The sequence below is a fragment of the Myripristis murdjan genome, chromosome 22, assembly GCF_902150065.1.
Source record: "Myripristis murdjan chromosome 22, fMyrMur1.1, whole genome shotgun sequence".
Classification (NCBI taxonomy): domain Eukaryota; kingdom Metazoa; phylum Chordata; class Actinopteri; order Holocentriformes; family Holocentridae; genus Myripristis; species Myripristis murdjan.
In genome coordinates, this window is record NC_044001.1 from 13,723,929 (window position 1) to 13,745,660 (window position 21,732).

Consider the following 21,732-nt stretch of genomic DNA (forward strand, 5'->3'; position numbering starts at 1 on the left):
GGCCTTGCGCAGATGAAAGTCTTCACTTTAATGTGTTACACCGTAACAACACACAACCAAACAACATCAAAGCTGGCCTGTGGCCTGTAGCTGGATGGATGTCTTTATGTAGGACCTGATGGTGTGTGTGTGAGTGTGTAAGTGTGTCTGTCCTGTAAATGGTGTAAACAGGTGTCAGCCAACAGGATGCCACATGTCGCTGTGTCATGTTCTTCTGAATAGCTGTCCCCCAGCATTGTGTGTGTGTGCATGTATGTGTGTTTTCGGGGCCCAGGGCCAGTAAAAAGTCACCTTGGGACAGTAAAAATAGCACCTCACTGGCCTGATCAGGTCAGTGCTAAAAACTGGAGTTTGAGTGAAGTAAATGTTTATTGGCGAGGGATTTATTACAGCTCAGAGGATGTAGACGTCCAGTGCATTTCATGAAAAGGTGATTCATAATGTGTATTTGCCTATTCAGAGCTCTACAGTGTGAGTATTTCACTCACATTTGCCCCTAAAAATAGATGTGTGCAAACCAGAAAAATTATTTACTAGCACAATCTACCATAATGTTTTCTTAAAATGTTTCGGCAAACACAAAATAGCTGTGATTATTAAATGTCAGCAGAATGTGAAGTGGTAACGTTATCTCAAGTTTACACAGTACAGCCACTCACGCTGACCACTGGGCTGCTAACAGAATAGCCCCAAATACTGTATCCGGTTGTTTAAAAGGACCTGTTTTTACTTGCATGCAAACATGGAGCATTTCCTGTAGCAGCTTCACAATAAAAGCCTCCCACTGGTTCACTGATGGAAGGCTTTTTTTGTTTGTTTGTTTGTTTGTTTATTTTTGTCGTTTTGTTTTATTTTTATGAGACAGTCACAGTGGAGAGAGACAGGAGAGACAGTGAAGACAGAGGGGAATGACATGCAGCAAAGGGTCTGGGCAGGATACAAACAGACCTGCTGTGACTGTGATTCTGCCCAGTGTGATTGTGATGCCTAGTGACGCTTTATAATGACTGCTCGTTTCAAAGCATTTATTTGATAAAAAAGCATCATATTCGACAAACCCACCCAACTTCCCTCCAAGGAAAACAACACACTGCACGTCTAGACAGCCTGTAACTAGACCATTTTTCCATATCAATACACTTAATATCCATTATATGGAACTGGAATTCATACAATTTCAAACATAAGCCTTTTAACAATAAGCAGCCCCACCGTGCATTAGAGCTCAACCGTGCAACGTCTATGCAAACCTGCAATATTACAAATGAAAAGGGTAAAACAATATTTGATAATGATACTGATAGTTACAACTTTTGGATGTCGGGCCAGTAAAAATTGTCTTTGCTCCAGCAGATTTCAGACCTGCTGGTCCAATCGGGCCAGTGGCAAGAAACGTTAGCACTGTGTGTGCATGTGTGTGTTTATTGTAAGGGCTAAAAACAGCTCCCAGGAAACCTTTAGCCCTAGATATTATGTAAATCCAAGGACAAACAAAGAGAAAGGGCAAGGAATGAAAGGGAGCTTTGTGGCAATAACTGATTCTCTAGAGAACACATGGAATTTTCCTTCGGCTGTGTCTGTCACCGTGTGCGCATATGTGTTTGTGTGTGTTTCTTTGTGCTTGTGTGCACAGGTACACGTGTAAATAGGGGTGGGCGGGAGGGTGGATTAGTGTGTAGATTGACTGCCCTGCAGCCAAAAAGCCAATAGTTTGATCCTTGCAACAGCTGATGTCTCCATTAACAGCCATATGTTCTGACAAATGTCCTTGTGTGAAGGACAGAAATTCTACATCCTCACATGTTGTAAGTTGCTGCGGATAAAATAGGCAGCTAATGCGTATGATGTAAATGTAAATTCTTCTTCTCAGGTCGAGATTGAGAAACTGGACTACCACCACTACTTGCCTCTGTTCTTTGACGGGCTGTGTGAGACAGCTCACCCCTATGGGTTCTTCGCTTGCCAAGGAGTCCATGACCTGCTGGAGCATGGAGGCGCCAAAATCCTCCCCATCATCCCCCAACTCATCCTTCCCATCAAGAGTAAGTCAAGAGGAGAACCTTTTTTTTTTTTTTTTTAAATGCAGCTTCAGGACCTCCAGCAAATGTATGTCCTCTTCCCCTCTGTGCACTTCTCTGTCTGTGCTAATAATAGAAAAGTATAAGTTCACACAAAAAGGATGAAAACGTTCCAAAAAGTGATGCACACAATACCACAGTTTCATTGTTTTCCCCATATTGTATGACAATGGCACATATATATTCTGTATCCCCTGGTTGCAACGCTACATTGAAGCGACATCACATTTTCACACCCACCCGTGGATGCGACGGAATTGAGGAAATGTTGTTACAGTTGTGACATGCGGTAAAATTAGAGCACTGTTGACATTTTTATCTGTCTTAAGACTTACGAAAAACATGGAGACAATGCTCTAAATCCAGCTATTAACTTAGGGCCATTTTTATTTTGTCAAAATAGACCTAGTCATAGAATGAATGAATGAAATATTTTTGGATGCACAAGACATACACTTCAAATTATATAGGAATTTTGAATACTTATACTCAATGGCACTCTCAATCCACTAGCAGAAAAAACTGCATGTCAGTTCAACGGCAGGGTGACCAAAATATAACAACGGAATTTGCAAGGCATAGGCTTGCGTGACATTACTCACCTGTCTTACACCCTTGCTCTACAACTGATTGTAACATTACCATACAACCAGCCCTGTGACAAGCCCTAATATGGCCCTGCAGTCATACTGTTCCTATTATTACATTAACCCAAGGGGCAAAGTGTCCTTGTTTTTGCATTTGCTGGAAGAAGCCGGCGCCAAAAACAGGCCCGATAATCTGCCATCAATGTGGAGACATACTACATATATCCGTGTCATCATGTTGTTCCTCCTTACCTTTACACACACACACACACACACACACACACACACACACACACACAAACACACACAGTTGGCAGAAGGAGGTGAGTGGAAAGGTCACGTCCTGTTACAAAAATAGACATCAGAATTTATACCGACCTGTACAGGAGAGGTTTCTTAAGGAGGGACACATAGGAGACAGACATCGTTAGAAGAAAGCGGAGTTATTCTTATGTTTGCACATTCTTATGTTTGCACACACATATGTGCAAAACACACCCACACACTCACAAACACACACACACACTCTGTCTTTTGTTTGGCGGCGCTGCCAAGTGGAGTGTCAGTTTCAAAGTGGGAGCCTTTAAGTGGCGCCCAGTGAGCCTGGGATAGTGTTCATGTCACGGGCAGTTGGCTGGTGGTGCATGTGTGTGTGTGTGTGTGTGTGTTGGACGTGTGTGTAGGCAGAGGGGCGGAACAGCCAACACCAGGCAGGGTCTGTAGGAGACACAGAGACACACTGACAGACTGACCCTGGCATGCCACACTCCCTGGGAAGGAATGCAGTAAACTCTTACAGTATCAGATACTGCACTGAACACATACTGCGAGGTCTTATTCACATTCACTACTTCTGGCTCCCTTGTCCATCTGATTTACTTATGTCGAATTGACTGAATAAAATCAAAGTTTGATCACTGTCATGTCATGGAATGTGCTGATTCACAGCACTCTCAAACCCAATAAATATTGATATATGTGCATGTTTGTCAGCATCTTTTCACAGCTAGATTTAGCCAGTTCCAATATTTTGAATTCCTAATGTCCTATTTGCCCTTTATCAAAAAGCCGAACTCCTACTTTACACACAACTTGACATTATACATAGTGACTAGCTTACTCTCTCTCACTCAGAAGGCAGTTTATAATTCTTAAGCCCTCAGCAGTTTTGGCAATTTGCCTTTGGAAGGCCAGACCAAAGGTGATGGCTATGCTCCTCATGAAAACACACACTTCGTACTGATAATGGAATTTTAAATGGCCTGCTCCTTATTAACTTCTTGGTTTATTAAAAATCAGGCCTGTTTCGCCACATCCACGAGGCAGAGCCGCCAGTCCGTGTCTCTGTTGCAGATTAATTACTTTTCTATGGAGCAGGAAAGAAGAAGGGATGGAGGAAAGAGGAAGAAAGTAAAAAGCCGTCTGCAATCTAAAATGGCAAGATATATATTTTTTTCTCCTCTGAGGTTAATACATCTTCAATGTGGCTGGCGGGCTCTTATCTGCAGAGCGACTGAGTCACGTCAGGCCCTGGTGAATTTTGATGATGACTCCAGGTCACCCAATGAGAATACACAATGAAGAAGGCTCTGCCTGACATCACACTCCAGGCCCTGTCCTCAGTGACTTAAAGACTTAACTCGCTCCAAACTTACGCCCCTCTCACTTTGACCCAGTGTTAGAGACTAGCAGGCTTGTGGGTCAGAATAACACAAAAACATTTCATCTTAAAGTTTTATCTGAAAAAGTTACATATAATATGAAATATTAAATGAAATATTTCTTATTAAAAAAAAAAATGATTCTGTCAAAATGATTTTTTTTAAGTAAAGCATCTATGTATCATTACTGAAGTTATGAATCATCATCATACTACATTACTTCCAAAATGAATCTGCTGTGTTTATGAAATATTGACTGCTGAATTTTGGGCGGTGCTTACTTTCCAAAAGGGACATGCTGTGTTTTGGGATGAAACCACTGATGTAAAAATCAATGTGTACAACTGAGGGTGCAGGGAGAATAAGGCAAACTAATTTGTATGCAACTCAGGCATTTCTTTAAGTAGAAGTAAAGAAATTAGGATCTGTTCAGCCCAACTGTACCATCGTGATTCAGAGAAAAAGGGTAACATGTTAACGATCTGCGGCGGTTTGGATTTTCTTTAAATAGGGAGGAGGATTCAGAGCCATGCCTCTATTGAGCCTCGGTAGATTGGCATAACATTTGTTCAGCTTTGAACCGAAATGAGACTTTCATTACAAGAAGATCCTCAGTTACGCCTCTTCATGGGTACATCTCCCTCTGATCTGAAAAGTATATTTATACATAGAGCGAGAGCAATTCACTGCTAAACTCTGCAATGTGTCACCCTACCTCTGACATTTCACAGAGAACAGAATACAAGGTCACCGTTGTTTTATTTTCACACTGAATATGGAACAGGTCCCAGCATGAATAGATGATTACTTTATTCAGATTTGTCCCAACAGAGGTTTTGTACCAGCCTTAATACATCAGTCTCTTGGCTGGCTTCTTCCTGCACTCTTTCCTGCTTTTTTTTTTTCACCCTTTCTTTTTTTTCTCTTTTCCTTTTTTTTTCAGCGAGGCGAGAGTGCCGATGAATAATTGAACAGTCCCACGGTCCAAATGTCACAGCAGGGAAAATTGTTTGCGCTGGCTGGTAATTAGAATTTCATTGTTTGTTATGTAGGTTTGAAATTCCTGTCATTCCACATTCCACCTTATCTCGGTGATGGCAGATATCTGTGTGCTTGTCTATCTGGGGAGACACTAAGGCAGAGATGGAGAGATGGCATAAAGCACAATGCATTCACTCATTTGGCATCTGTATCGCTGCTCCACTATACTCTCACTCACTCAAACACACACATGCACGCACACATACAGAGGCACATACACCCACACGTGCAAAGACACAGCCAGGCACACACGCATACTTAAAAACACATACAGATTTACATGCACACATGCAAATGAGCACACTCAAGACATAATGGGCGAGTGGCCTCCTGCTAAGACATCATTACGTCCTCCACTGGAAAAGAATAGGCACCCAGCATTTGTAAACTCCCCAACAGTTTGAGCATGTGTTCATGTGTTTTACCCGGGGAAGGAGAACAAGGAGTCCACTGTCTTTATGTGCCATGTGGGTGCACACACAAAAATGTATTGTAATTTTCTACCCTAAATGCAAAACGGGAAGACTGTGAAATGTTTTTTTTTTCTTTAGTTTTTTTTTTTTTTTTCACAGTTCAAACATAGTGTAACTTTCTGCAGTTAGTAGCCGCTGCCGTGTTCAGTGCCGCTTGTACCCATGACAACATGACAGAGGTGACATTTTGCCTCACTGCTTTTGATGTGTCTGTGTGTGTGTGTGTTCTTGTGCATGTGTGTATCACCTCTCCAGAGCACTGTTTTGCCTTTCTCATCCTGTCACACTGCCCATTCGCCCTGAATAGTATGACTCTGGTGTGTATGTGCCTACATGTGTCTGTGTTGTTGTTGTTGTGCGTGTGTGTGTATGTCTCTGTGTGTGCATGTGTGTGCATGCTCGTGACAGCCATGCACTTGTGTATGATCTGCTTTGACACAGGCTTTGCAGTGTGACACTCCCTGAATGTTCAAACTGTCATACACAAATACTTTAGGGTTGTTTCTCTCGCTCCCTCTTTCCCTCATTTTCTCTTACCTGCTAACAATATTCATTTTCTTCTGTCAGCCACCAGCTCCCAGTCTCCCCTCTCACACATAGCTGCTATTTTCTCTGTTTTTAATCTTTCTTTTGAAATATTTTTTCATGCCTGTTTGTTTTGTTGTTGTAAGTGCTTCCTGGCAAAGCAGGAACTACGATGTCATTACTTTTCTTTGCTTTCTTGAAGTATGCATCAAATAACAATTTAAGGCCTCATGAAGAGAAATAGCCTTGGTCAGGTTTCTAACCCAGTGTGAGCCATTGTCAGCAGACAGTCTGCGCAGAGAGAATTGCCAGGACACATGCGCAACCTTACAGAAAATAAAACAAACATTAAGAGTCGCAGAAATTAGTCAGTCTTAGCCGCTAATCCAGGTTATTTTGTAACCCTGTGCACTCTCCCTGTCACATCTCTTTATCTCTCCTTCTGTTATATTGTCTTTTGTTGCCTCCCACCCTCTGTTTGTCTCTCTCGATCTCTCCAGCTCTTCATCTCTCCCACCATCCTTCTCCTTTGTTCTCTCTTTCAGTGAGAGATGGAGTTAAGTGCAGCTGTGGGCCAAATTGCCCAGTGATTGGCGCTCACTTACTCTTGCCTCCCCAGTGCATTTGAAATCACTGATTGCAGCCAAGCCACTCTAAATCAAAGCACAGCTTTAAAAGAAATGCTTTCAAGGGAAGAGCATGTGTGGGGGTTAAGATTTATGTGTATTTTGGTTCTGTGAGTCTGGAAAGTCCACTCCTATGGACTATATAGTTGCAGTCATCACAGTTGCTCGACATCTACACCATGCCTGCACCTGCTTCAAGAAACAGCCTCTAAACTTATCGAGTTTACATACAGTCAGGTATTTCAAAACATTCCAAACTGGTGACAACAATGATAGTATTTCTCAAGCCCAATGCACTAAGTTTTGATAACCAAACCAGATACGATGTGTAGACATGCAACATAAAATTAAAAACTAATCCTATTAATTTTGGGCTGTAATTTGATAGAATTGCCCCTTTAATAAGCCTTGGTCCATGTGCAGGGACACCTGGTGTGGTGCATCAGAAACAGAGAGTTTTAACACAGGGCAAAAAATGATGTGAGGCAACACTCACAGCCAGTGATTGCAATAGATAATATTACTGTTTTTTCTAACCTGATGCAGACACAGGCAGCCGCTTGTTTGTGACTGGTCCAATTTTCCAACAAAATTATCTTTTCATTTCAATGATCAAATCATTAATAGAGCTGGTAATATGTTTTGAAATAATAGCACTATTTTATTCTACAAAAGAGAGTATATTATCAAAAGATTTAATATCATTTAAAGTTCTCCATAGTTTCCTGTTATCAATTTATTTTTATTGATTTGTTTCATTTATTTTATTCTGATAGGATGCAGTGAGTGTAAGCTTTAGGCCATGTCTGCACCAAGATGGGTCAATCAGGAAAACGCTGTATTCCTGAGAGGAAAATTCAACTTAGTGTGGATGGAAGGGTTAAATGGAGAAAAAAAAAGATATGACCTGAGCTAAATCTTGAACCCTGACCTTTGCCATTTGCTCTGCCCCCCAGATGCCCTGAATACAAGGAACCGTCAGGTCATCTGCACCACACTGAAGGTCCTACAGCATTTGGTGGTGTCTGCAGAAATGGTGGGAGAGGCCTTGGTGCCCTACTACAGACAGATACTCCCTGTTCTCAACATCTTCAAGAACATGAACCGTGAGTCCAAGCCATGTGAACTGTTGGGAAATTATTGACCACTGACTAGTGAGCAGACTGTACTTCACACTGTGTCTCTGTGCTTGTGAGGAAATGTTATTGTGTAAGCTTGTCCCCTGTGAGAGTTATAAATTATTTCTGCATGCTAGCAGTACTACTACTTATCTGGTCACAGTGATTTGGCCAAAGGCAAACATCGGTTCCTATGAAAGGCAATGATATGTATTCATGTGTAGCCTGTATTAATGCAAAGGTTAGGTGAAACCATGTGATACCACAGAGCCACTCGGTGCTGTGCATTATTGTGCAGAAGTAAGGAAAAGCTTTGTGTGGGTGTCTGTGTATGTGGGGTTGTGTGTGTTTGTATCTGTCTGTCTGACACTTTGAGGCAGAAAGCATCCTGTTTTCCACCCATTCTTTCCTCTGTGGAGCTCATGTATGTGCCTGTCCCTGAATCCTTTTTCCTCTTCCTCCGTTTGCTTAAACATCCTCTTGACAGAGTAGCTCCATTTTCTCCTTTCTGCTGTCAGTCAGGCAGCATTGTGTGGGCCTGTTGAGGAGGAGGCTGTGTCCTTGCTCCCTCTGAAAGCCGCCACCTGGGTGACACCAGGACCTGTGGAGATTGGCATCAGATAGGCAGGGCTCTTTGTGCAGTGGTGTCAAAGCACTTAGCATGGTGTGACATGATGTGGGCCCATTGAAGGCTTAGGTGCTCAACCAGTCCCAAACACTGCTCCCCACACAGTCAGTGGGATGTGAAGAGTGACATTGTGAATCAATCACTTAAACACAGGCTTTAACAGGAGAGAACACAAGGCTTTAGTCTCTTAATCAATATCCAATTTGAATCTCTTGTCTCTTTAATTCGCTTACATTATCTGTTAGTATTTTCTGGGGTCTGAAAAAAGGAGAGAGAAAGCGGAAAGAGATAGTGGGGAAAGACAAAGGCAGGAAAAGAAAAGCCTGCCTTATTAGCGCGCGGCCTTATGCAAATCTCCTCTGTAAATTAGCTGTCAAATCAATCCCCTAAACCGTTTTGAAGCGTGGGTTTCTCCACAGCAGCACAGGCTCAGCGGTTGGCCAGAGTACCCCACCAGGAATAGTTTATCTCTGCCTGGTAGTTACCGTGCCTGCCTGTCTACCTTCCTGCCCACTTGTCTGTCTTCCTCTGGCGAAGATCAATTAACCCTGTGCCAACCTCTCACCTGGCAGACCTCCCTGCTATCGACCTCTCCCAGAGAGACCACTCTGGACCATAGAGAGGTCTTCACAGCTGCCAAGGCACAGCCCTCGACCTGCTAACCAAGGGCAGCGCTTCCAGTTCAGCAGCTTAATACACCTGCTGTAGGAGAGGGACTTTGAGCCCCAACCTAGCTCATGTCGACCTTGTAAAGAGTTGTTATATCATGCTAAATGTGTCGTTTCTCAAATTTAGATCATAGATAGATAACAAGCTGTATTGAACTATTTAAATCCGTTTTAACTTGAAATTCAGCATTTTACTCCAGTATTCACAAACTGTCAGTGCAAATGTAAAACTTCAAAACACATTGAGCGCACATGTCTTGTCATTCTAACATTCAAAGCTTGATTTATTAATTTGACAATGGAAAATGGTTCCAGTGGGTTTGATTGCTTACACTTAGATTATGTGTTATGGCCTTTTGGTTGTCACAAAATGCAAGATTTCTGTGGGAATTTCTGGAATATCATAGAAGTTTGACACATTTTCTGGGATAGCAGGGAATTTTTGCATATGGGCAACTTTGCAGAAAAGTACCAGAGTGTATTTTCCAACCTGTCAAATTCAATGCATTAGGTGGTGATTTCCAGCTGTTTGGTTAGTGAGCCTAATTGTCATAAACTGTTTACTTCTATAAAGCCTTTCTGAGCTGAAAATGAATTACATTACAAACCAAGGAGGGAAGAAGTGAGTTAAGTGTTCCTACTTAGTTATGGCAAGTCATGGAAAATTCAAGGAATTTTACAAAGACTGTGGCAACTCTTGAAGAATTACCTGTCCAAATGTGCACATAAGCCACACAGGTAGTTGTGGTGTATATCTGGTAACTAGCACTCAAAATGCCACCATTCTACTTTTATACATGTTTGCAATACATGTAAGGATTATTAGTGCTTTCTGTTTTAGAGCCTGGCGACAGCTGAGACAACCAATTATATAAACATCAACATGACTAGCATCACGACAAGCAAACGAAATTTGATGTTTTGATTTGGTTCACCACTGGAAAAAAAAAATGTGGAGTGGAATCTGCCCAGCACGTTTTTTTTATTTTTTTTGTCTTTGTTTTTTTGTTTTTTTGCTTCTCCATCTGGAGCTTTCGTGCTAGATGAGCTGTCAGTTCATGTCCTGTACCACCCACTCCCTGGAAACAGGGAAAGATAAGACCTCAAATAGAGAGAATTGGTGCTTCTCTTTTAGGGTCTGAACCCTCAGAAACAGAACTCTGTGTGTTCTCTCCCTCCCTCTCTCACACACTGTCTCCCACTTTATGTGGCATGTTTATGTCAATATCAAAGCTTTCATTGAAGTCTGTCTGATATCTCATATAGCCTATTTACACCTCCAGCTTCGTCCCACGCTCATTTGACTGTCTCAACTGCAGCCAGCAGACTGCCTCCAGCAGACAGGGACAGTCATTGTGCTGAATACGCTAGAAGACACAGAGGACTGTCTAGTAGTGTGTGGTAACATCTCTCTTTGGCTCTGCCACACTATAACTCACTGAGCTTGCATGGCATCCCTCTTATCTCCTCAGCCACAACGGAGCCACTGTCCAGTGTGTGCCAAGGGTTCGTGTGTGTGTGTCAGTGTGTGTGCGTCCACATCTGTGTATATCGGGCATGAATGGATCTGTTGTGTCCCATATGCAGCTGCTGGATTCGATGTGGATGAAGGAACTAGCTCTGTCTCTATTCCTCTCTGTTCACCATTGTTAGCACTGCCAGCCTCAGACACATGATACACACATGCACCAATGGACACACAAACACACACTCTTGGCACACACTGTCCCAGCCAGCTACACAGTCCGACTCTGTCCCTGTCTTTCCAGTTGTTAGAGCTGTGAATCAATAGGCTGACAGCCAGTGCTGTAGGGTCGGGGCTACAGTTAGATATCACCAGTATTTCATCATGGGACAGATCCCCTAGGCTCTGTTCACACTGTCCCACATTGAGACAGGGTTGTGACCCGTTAGATGGGTCTGTATATAGGCCTTATCTGCAGCATTATTCGGGGGTCAGAGCTTGTACTTAACAGCCATCTCCATGGACAGACGCTTGGGGGTCCTTTCACTCAGACAGGAGCGCTGGGCCTCTGAACAGGAGAATGTGCTCCAGCCTATAAGATCGGCCTCTCTAGGAGCCCGGTTTGGAAGGATGGGGTTTTTCAGTGAAAATAAATATGAGTGTTTAACTCCTGGCAGCAGGCTGCCATTCCTGCCACTGACACAGTAATACTTCATTTTGAAGTGAACATTGATGAGCAATCATACAGCATCACAATCCTTGATGCAACCCTTTGTCTCCTGAATCAGCTCTCTCAGCTTTTGTTTGCTTTGTGCCTTGTGCATATTAGCTGTGTGTGTGTGTGTGTGTGTGTGTGTGTGTGTGTGTGTGTGTGCGTGCGTGCGTGCGTGTGTGTGTGTTGTGTGTGACAATGTTGAGGATAGTGCAGGAATTCCTCCAATGTGATTTGCACGGCTCTCTTGTTTTCTTGCTGTGATGAATCTTATCCCTAATGAAATGCAACAACGTTCCTTATGAAGGAGAGATGTGTTCCCTCATCCAGCAAATTCCTCCTCTGTGCAGCAAGGAAGGAGGAAACTGTTTTCCCCTCCATCATCTTAAGAGGAGAGAAAGTATTTGTTGCAGCATATAAGGTATTAGACAACATAGTATTTTACACTGTTTAGAGAGGGGAAAAAAAGGGCTTGAGATATTTTAGACTAGTTATGCATCAGTAGTCTATGATGGAAATACCTCCTTTTTTAGCCCTGTTTAAAAGAAATATCACCATATTAACATGGTCTTCTTTTGATTTTATTTACTAACTTACTTACTTGCTTACCTGTTTAATTACTTAATTACTTGTTTATTTATTATCAAGTTGGCACATGGCAGTTTAAAGCAAGTAGCTGCCGGATTCATCCAGATGAATTTGAAACATCCCTGAAAAAAAAGAACAGCTACCGAGCACTTAGTTTGTAGTTATCAACCACCTCAAAGTATAAAATTGGTTGTAAGTGCCCAAATTCTCAAAGTGACAGAAAATTGGTCCTGCTTCAGTGCCCAGGAGTAGAAGGAGCATGTTGTCAATATTCCTTTATTAGCAAAGAACTCATATCTCTATCAGAATTGGTAATCTTTAGTAACGTGTAAAAATGTAATTCTCATTTGTATTTACCATTGATTTATATAGTGGGTTGTTCAAGCTTTTACTACCCATGCTTACAATATTTAAACAATATTGGAAGGCAGCATCAGCTTGCAACAGGAGTGACTGTGTGGCAGTGTAGAATGAGTTTGAAATATCTAGATCATGAATGATGAGATAATGAATATAACACTGGCCTTTTAGACCCACTGACTTGTAATTGATTTGTCTTGAACTGTAAAAATAGCATCAATGTTAGGTCCAAGAGAATTTTTTTTAACGGTGTTTAATGTGCAGAATTACACTCCATGCTTAAAAGACTAAAAAAAAAAAAAATACTATGTATGTAAAGTCCTTGGACTGTACAGATTCAGTACACCACATTATGCAGTGCGCCCACTCTCCTAGACTTTTTGATTGACTACAAAAGCTAGGAAATGTTTCAGTTTGCAGCTCAAAGATTTGTAAATCAGTGAGGTTGCACATTCTCATGGGAGTAATCTTACTTCTTGCTGAGAGGTTGTGCAGGAGGCTTCATAACAAAATCCTAAGTCCTACTCTGAGATTGGAGTAGTTTTAAGTCACACTTGAAGCACGATGGCGGTATGAAAGGACACTAATCTCTGACCCCTCTCACTACCACTATCACCACTCAGTGACCAGCACAGGCCAGGAATAACAGCGTGAAACCAAACCCACCGATAACAACAGTGGTGAATGATAGGGATCCAGAAACCTCTTTGTATTTAGTCCCTCTGTTGCTTAAGCTCCACCTGTCACGCATATATGCACAAGGTCAAAGGAAGGAGATGCATTTTCTCCATGACATCTTCCACCGCTATGTGTTTGCTTTGTCGCATTGTTGTTGTTGTCCTGATGATTTTCTTCTCTTATCTGTAAGGTGTAGGTCCTTAAACTGCTATTTATCACTGACAAACACTTACACACACACGCACACATGCATGCACTGCTCACACACGGCTGTGATCCAGTTCATTTGGCCTCTTTTATCTTCCTGCTAGGAATGTGGCCAGCTATGATAAGGTCTCACCCACATGCATTGTTGGACCTACGCACGCACACACACACACACACACACACACACACACACGCTCTGATGGTGGCTCTCTGTCTTCTGTGCCTGGGCCACTGGTGTGGTTTTTGTGTTGGTGACAGATGCACTGCTATGGCTGGCCACTCTGTCTTCCTCTGTGAGCCTGTTTTATCTGTGTATCACATGACACACACACACATACACACACACACACACACACACACACACACACACACACGCATACACACATAGCTCATGTTGGAGGTCTTTATGAGTACAAGGGATCAGTAACAGCCCACGCTGGTCGTTGGAACGGAAATAAACAGGAAGAGTTGGCTGACCTAATAACCCCTCCCACTCCCTGACAGAAGGACAGCGACAGACAGGAACAAAGTGGACAGAAAGGCAAGGACAGACAACAAACTATATATGGAGATCATATTCATTTAACATGTTCGTCACACATGAAATTGCTTCTATAAACAGATACACAGGCAAATCAAATTTAAAGCATTTTTTAGCTCATTTTTATCTGACAGAAGGCCAAGCGTATGCCAGTGTGCTCAGCCACCTGTGCTCGTGTCCACAGTACGACGTAATGCTCCCGTTTACTGGCAGCACACTACACTGTTGCGCATCTAGCGTTGAAGTTAATTCCTGGGGATTCCCATTCACAAACATTTGCTTTATTTAATGACCTTTTCCAGCTGCTGTTGTGAAAAATTAATTCACTGCCATGCCTTCCCTGTGTACATAGTGGCACATTGGAAGGGGCACGCTCACACATAGACGCACACACACAAACACACACACACACACATGCGTAAACCTGTGGCCCCTGTGTAATCCATCATCCTCCACAGACACACAGAGCTCCTTGTCCCTGCGGACGACGGAACACACACCTCATCCTCAGCCCCCGTCTCCTCTTCCATCTACCCCTATCCAACAGGAGATATCTATCTATCAGGCAATCACTGCCTGCCAAAACCCCTCTGCTATTAAAATACAGAGAGAGCGTGAAAGAGGGAAAGAGAGAGAGAGGGACAAAGAGAGGGAGAGAGAGAGGAGAGAGAAAAGGGGGGAGAAAAAGAGAGAAGGAAGGAAAAAAGAGATGGACGGAGGGATAGTATGAGTTGGAGAGGGCGAGAAAGAGAAAGAGGAGTGAGCGAGTGATTGAATCCAGGTAATGCCGTGCTCTCGCCTGTCCTCACCTGCTTCTCCTTTAGCATGCTTCACAGCACATAATGACTTTTTCCTCCTCTCCTAAAGCTTAAGAAAAGACAGTAGAAGAAAATAGAGGAAATATATTTTTGTATTAATGCAAAACGCCCCCCCCCCCCCCCCACCCACTCTCCCACCCCCTTCCCCTCGCGGTTATGCCCACCTGGCTCTGTTAATTTCTATTGTCAGCAGGTCTTAGGCAGACCAGCCAATAAGGTGTGAGCGTCAGCCCCCGGGCCTGCAGTCGCTCTGCGGCTCCAATTTAAAGGTCAGCTGATAAGCAGCCAGATTCATGCATAATCTGGGCTGTTCTGCAGGCAGACAGGAAGACTGCTCAACAAACACTCAGACACACATACACAGACATGCACACAAAAGTACACACATACACAATCTTCCTCTCTCTCCATTTGACCCTCTCAAACTTTTTTACTTTGCAAATTGTGACAGATATTTCTCACTTTTCTCTTTCCAACTCTTTTACTTTTCATTCAAAGCGAGATTTGTATTTGTTGCCTTATTCTTCAGCAAGGCCAGGAGGCCAGGGGTTAAATCTGTGCAACACTCCAACTGTCACAAACTGGCTAGGTCAATGTAGTGTGCATTCACTATACACTGAGTGTCGTTGAGTTCAAGTAGTCCCCATCTGCTGATTGGGACCATGCACGACAATGCCAACTTGGACTCAACTGTAGTACTTTGCTTCTTCATGGCAACACAGAACGTTCCATGCACCGGTGCAAGGCCATGCTCTGATCAGTCAATGCAGAGTGACAAATTGTGACGCATCTGAGCCGTTTCAGTTTTCAGGAGATGCATGACAAGTGTTATATGCCCTGTGGAACGTTCAAAACTATGTCAAAATGGTGGAAAATGAGATGTTTGTCATACTGGGCATAAATTAACATTAAGAGCCTTCCAATAGTAGTGTGCTTGTACATAAGGTGGTACAAGCTACAGAGGCAAACTCTAGGTTGATACATGGTATATTCACATACTAGAAAGTTTTGTGATGGAAAGGCGAAGTCAACACATGAATTAAATATTTTGTTGTTCCTATAGTTACAACAACATCACTTTGGCAGGGAGTTAACAGGGGAGTCAATATACATTACTCACAAAAAGTTAGGGATATTTGGCTTTTGGGTGAAATTTATGTAAAATGTAAAATGTTCACGCTACAGTGATATTATATCATGAAAGTGGGGCATTTAAGTAGAAGCATACACTGGTGATTTCCTCATCTCAAACAATTTCTTGAAACAAAAGCCAACAACAGTGGTGGATATACCACAACAAAAAATGTCAGTGTCAATAACTTGTCATGTGCCCTTGAGCATCAATTACAGCTTGACAACAACGTCTCATGCTGTTCACAAGTCGACTTATTGTCTGCTGAGGCATGGCATCCCACTCTTCTTGAAGGGCGGCCCTCAGGACATTGAGGTTCTGGGGTACAGAGCTCCAGCCTCTACACGGCGACTCAGCTGATCCCATAGGTTTTCTATGGGATTCAGGTCTGAGAAAGTGCAGGCCACTCCATTTGAGGTACCCCAGTGTCCAGCAGCCGTTCCCTAATGATACGACCTCGATGAGCTGGAGCATCAAACACCTGATGTGAATTTTGCCGTTAAACTCCTTGTTAGAGAACAGCAACTTGTGCAAAAAGTACTGAAACACTGAACAGTTGGACATGTGCATTCAAAAGTTTACAGAAGGTCACATTAAGTTCACCTGTAAAGGTTAGAATGCATTTTAGGTTCATCCTGAAATTTCACCCGAAAGCCAAATATCCCTAACTTTTTGTGAGTAGTGTAGTTCCACTCACGCCTGTCCCACCAGCACCTGAAAAGTACAGGTACACTTGTCTTCATGTGGAGATGTACATCTTGAAGCTCACTCAATTACAGGTCTAAACCTTGAGAATTCAAGGCGATGCTAGAGGTAAGGAGAAAGCCTTTAAATGAATGTTCAACTTTCAGACGGGTAGGATCACATTCGGTGCATCAGTGATTCAAATCTGGATCACGCCGTCTGTGTTCTCTCAGCAAGGAACCAGAGGTCTTCAGTTCTCCACTAGTCTCAGTGGGGCTCTTCCTTTCATTCCCACTAATCCAAGTAGCACTCAATTACCTAATTGGATGAGTTATGAGGGTCCTTTTCCTCTCTCCATTCCCTCCCATCTCAATGAGATTAACACACTCTGTAATTAATGAATTTGGGGCACTTTCAAACGATTCACTGGATTGTTCAGGCTCCGGGGGTCCAACATGTTTAACACAATTATCGAGTTCTTGAAATTAGACAATAGAGCGAGATGGATAGTGTGAATACTGGCTGTGTTTGCTAATGACAGGTGATCATTCCAATCCAATCTGTCCTTAGGTTGAGGTTGAAGGAATGTTTTTGTCACTATTCCTCAGTAAAGTGTGTGTGTGTGTGTGTGTGTGTGTGTGTGTGTGTGTGTGTGTGTAAGGCTCCACATACAGTATTTGTGTCCTTCGGTACTCAGTTCATGTAATAGCCAATGAGTGGAGTCATTTAATGCTGCGTATTTGGGTGAAGTTGTGTGTGTGTGTGTGTGTGTGTGTGTGTGTGTGTGTCTTGTGTTCCAAGCACATAGCAGGGAGCTCTCCTGCAGCCTCTCACCACATCATTGTGTTTGACATCTCCGCGGGCAGCCAACGACAGAATGCTGGTGTGTGTGCAGACATTTGTCCAGTCCGGTTTGGATCAGCATTCGCACCCCGTGCCATGTTGCCTGTCAGCTCTCATATACAGACACACCTTCACAAATGCTTCTGCCTACGAAAAAAAGCAGAGTATAGGTACAATTTTTGCCCAAGAAATAACATCTTTGCAACTGTCCCTAACAAATAAGGACACAAATAAGAAACAAAGTGCATTCACAAAGTGCCCTTCTTAATGTGACTGTGCACATTAAGAAGGTACAACTTTCCATTGCTTATTTCAGGTGTCATTCCCATTTCCCATGACTGCAGCATCAGTCATCAGGAGCTGTATCTGATATCCACAAAGAGTGTAATTAGGCCACAAAATTAGCCCAGAATGAACCCAGGATAGTTTGCAAAACGTTGGAAAATATCTTGAAAATTGGAAAAGATTTTGTTAAAAGTTCCCTAGAAAAAGCGTTTGAACTCACCATGAGAATAGTTGTATTTTGTTTTTATCAGCTATTTGAAGGATTTCTCTATGCATGACATTATTAGCACATTTTCATGTTATTGCTCTTGCCACATGGAAAGGCCAATGCAAATAATAATTTAAGTACCACTTTACTAGGTTTCTGTGTAGGTCTGAAATGTCTGTTAATCATAATATAGGTCAAGGTTCCAGAAATACAGAGAATTATGGCAAGTTTTGAGCTACAGCACAGCATCAGCATAGTCCATGGCTTATGGTTTGTATATTGTATGCTGCATATAATACAGCATACAATATATTATTGTGTGTACCATATTTCCCCAATTAATCGCCCGGCCGCAAATAGCCGCCTGGTTCTTTTAAACGCCTGGGGTCTGCACCCATTTTGTGTATTAAACACCCACCCGAATAACTGCCGGGGCGATTATTTGCATTATATTGAGGTAACCCAAAATAAGGCTATTCACCTTATTTTTGCAGAAGTAAACAGTTAGCCGCACAAAAACTGTGCGACACTTCCGTTTTCTGTCAAAATAAGAGAGAAAAAAGGGTGTACCGTAATCTTAAATCGACCAACTATAAATATGTTGGACAGTAACTGTCATCACAATAATGGCCTGGTGCAGGTCTGTGCAAATAGAAATAAAGGCCTGCAGCGAGTAGACGCCTGGTTCTTTTAAACGCCTGGGGTCCAAGTTGATTTTGCGTATATATGTATTAAACAAAGGCCAGACCATGAAGACACAAGAGTCTACAAAAATATCGAATGTGAAGGAGCCTTATCTAGAGAGTAGTCAGTGGTTAGAGACAGATTTCTGTCTTAGTTGGTATCAGTTACAAATCAGGAAGCCATCAGCCCTACATTAGCAGTCAGCATGCCTCCACACCTGTCATTTTTTGGGGTCTGTCTCCTGTCTGTCTGCGTGTGACTAAGAACCCCCCCGCCCACCCACACCCACCCACACACACACCCACACACACACACAGACACATACACACACACACACACACACACGCACGCACCCACACACACACACACTTCCCATTATTGCACCTCTCCCAGCACTCTTTCTCAGCATGTTTCCCTGACAAAGGTAACCTTATCTCCCCCATTCTCACTCAGGCATGTTGGCATGTCCCAGTCACAGTCCTCACTATCTCTAATGGATGTAATTTAACCCTATTCTAATATTCTAACCCATGCGATTTCTCTAGGCAGGAATGCCCCCCACCCCTCACACACATGCACATGAATCCCCATAATGTCATCTTAGCAAAACCTTGTCCTACATCCAGACAATGGGTTTATTTGCATCTCTAATGTTTCCATCTGGCTCCCTGGCTTATATTCCCCTGGCCATCATAATATATGAAGAGTATACAGTATATGAAGGTTTCATTTGCAAAATGAGATATTCACCATTTCAAAAGGCTTGCCAACTCTGACAAAATGACTGTGGTCCTGAAAACAAAACACATTATGGTTTAGGCTCCTGTTTAATTTGGCAGTTTCCTACTTTTCAGTACATCATTTTGGTTACAGACAGACCGTTTGCTTACAAAACAATAATGCTTTGGAAGACAAAATAATCTAATTTTTCCAAAATGGATACACAGTGTTTTGGGATGAAACTGTTCATACATTCGTCACACATTCAAGTTTTATTTTTCCACTAACCTAAATGAGCCAGAACAGTAGTTGTAATTATCGGTAATAATCTCTTATTAATGTATATTCATCCCTTTCATGTTTTACATTTATTAACAATTTACAGAGCCTCTGTAGTGACATAAAGGCTAATTATAAGTCTAATTTCCAGGCCAAGAACACGGATCAGTGGTTATTGTTTTCTAAGCTGAACTGCGGAGGGAAAATAATTATAGACAAGGGTCACTTTGATGACCAAAAGACCCTACAAAATTGCTTAACTGCCTGTGTGCAAAAAAGCCACAAGAGTGTTTTAGAGAATTCATGTTCTCTCTATCACAGGAAAACCAATTTTGGTACTGCAGAGAATATGTTTCTGTGTTGAGTGATTCTTGTGTCCCTTTATAACAAGTCCTATTCACGAAAAAGCATTCATATTAGCAGAGAGCCACCAGTCCAGACTCAGACTCACAGATTCAGACTTAGCTGAGGTGAGTTTGTTTCTGAAGACTCTAACCCTACACTGCTATGCCACTGCAGTAAAATTGCTTTCCTTTGGAAGTAGTTAAAAGATGAGGGTGAAGCACTGACTTGCTGTTTCTGCTGTATGCGGAATCACTTGGTACAACCAGGCCCCACAATTACAATGGTTCTTGAAAAAGCAATGAAGTACCCTTGAAGTCAGTGCTATGAACTGAAACACTACGAACTGAAATCCAGTAATCTATTTATTTGCAATGATCAGGGTCAGGTTCAAACAGAAAGGTTAGGCTACTGTTGGGTGGAAGGGCAGAGGAAGTAACTGGAACTGAAATTCTTTCTCAATTGTGAGATCCTCTGTGAGGGATATTACTTAAGGCAGGATTTTTTCAGGTAAGAGCAGAGGAGAGGGGGTCTCTTTTGAAACTCAGGCAAACAGTCCAAAACAAAATAACTGGGTTTGACTGTAACCTATCATTAAGCCTCTGCAATACTACCAGTTCACACACAGAATAGTGTGGGCTTCACCCACTCCCTGGTCCAGCAGACAGTCCTTCTCTCTCACACAGTCACAACACACCAAGGTGTGCGAATATTTACTTCGTGTCCCATGCACTTCCCTTGAAAACCACTCAGTGGGGAAATAGAAAACATTCCCGGTTGTAAAGCAATTTCACCTCTTCATGTTTGCACAGAATTCATGTGTGGTGACCTGTAAATTTGCATGACCAGAAAGAATAAATGCTGTAAGAAAATTGAACATGGAGGAGTCTTTAATAGTGGCTATTTGACAGCATCCAGTTTTATTCAACACTGTTCTTGCAGAGTACAAAAACAAGCAGGGAAGAGATGAAACCTGGCCTACAGTTTTGCCTTTTACGAGTGATGCTAAGCTAAGCTGACTCCAAGATCGCTGCAAAATAGTTGACAGTGCTGCCCATCTCGAATGTCTGCCTCGCATTACATCACGTCCTTTTTATTCACAAAGACCGAATATGATTTTTTTTTTTTTTTTTTTTTTTGTGAAAAAACAGATGTGACCAGGCCTCTACCATATTTGAAATACACTGTATGACCAAAAGTAATCATTGGATTCAGGTTTTAATTTCATATTTGTTTGTTTTTGTTTTTGTTTTTTTAACAGTGCATGGTATGCATATAAAACACTCTGTGATTATATAAAGTAATGGAATTATGCCCACACTATAGCTAACATTAGCTTCATACTTGAGGTCTTTTATAAGCAGCAGCTGAGGACATTGCCTCTTATTTATTTTGGCTGCAGTTCCAGCTCTTGCCTCCCCTTAACCCTCTTTGAAAGTAGGTCAGGGGACATTAAGGGGATGTGGCACACCTGTGTCTGCCTCTCCAGGTGTCAAATAATTATGATGGCACTGGCCCTCTGGTATCCTCAGTGGCGTGCACCAGGACAGGGGCTGCTGTCTGTGACACCATGGATACAATACATAACAACTTCCCCTAACTACTGGGCCAGATGTCCTCTGTGGACTTTTTGTCTTTGGTAAAACAGAAGTTAAAGTTGTGTTTGACTCATCAAAGTAAAATTACTGGTTTAAAAATATGTTCAATAAGATTACATAAATAGAAGCTGAGTTAACATGTAGAAAAAAGTTGGTTGCTTTTTTTTTTTTTTTTTTTTTTAA

The 21,732-nt window shown here is 42.3% G+C and overlaps 1 protein-coding gene across 1 annotated transcript in view; it reads left to right on the forward strand.

Annotated features, from left to right (window-relative positions):
• Window positions 1–21,732, forward strand: part of pacrg (PARK2 co-regulated) — a 144,034-nt gene that overhangs the window by 79,713 nt on the left and 42,589 nt on the right. Inside the window, exons 6-7 of the mRNA XM_030044893.1 lie at window positions 1,871–2,042; window positions 7,948–8,097. Coding sequence (XP_029900753.1) covers window positions 1,871–2,042; window positions 7,948–8,097 — 322 coding nt within the window. The remainder of the gene's footprint in view (window positions 1–1,870; window positions 2,043–7,947; window positions 8,098–21,732) is intronic.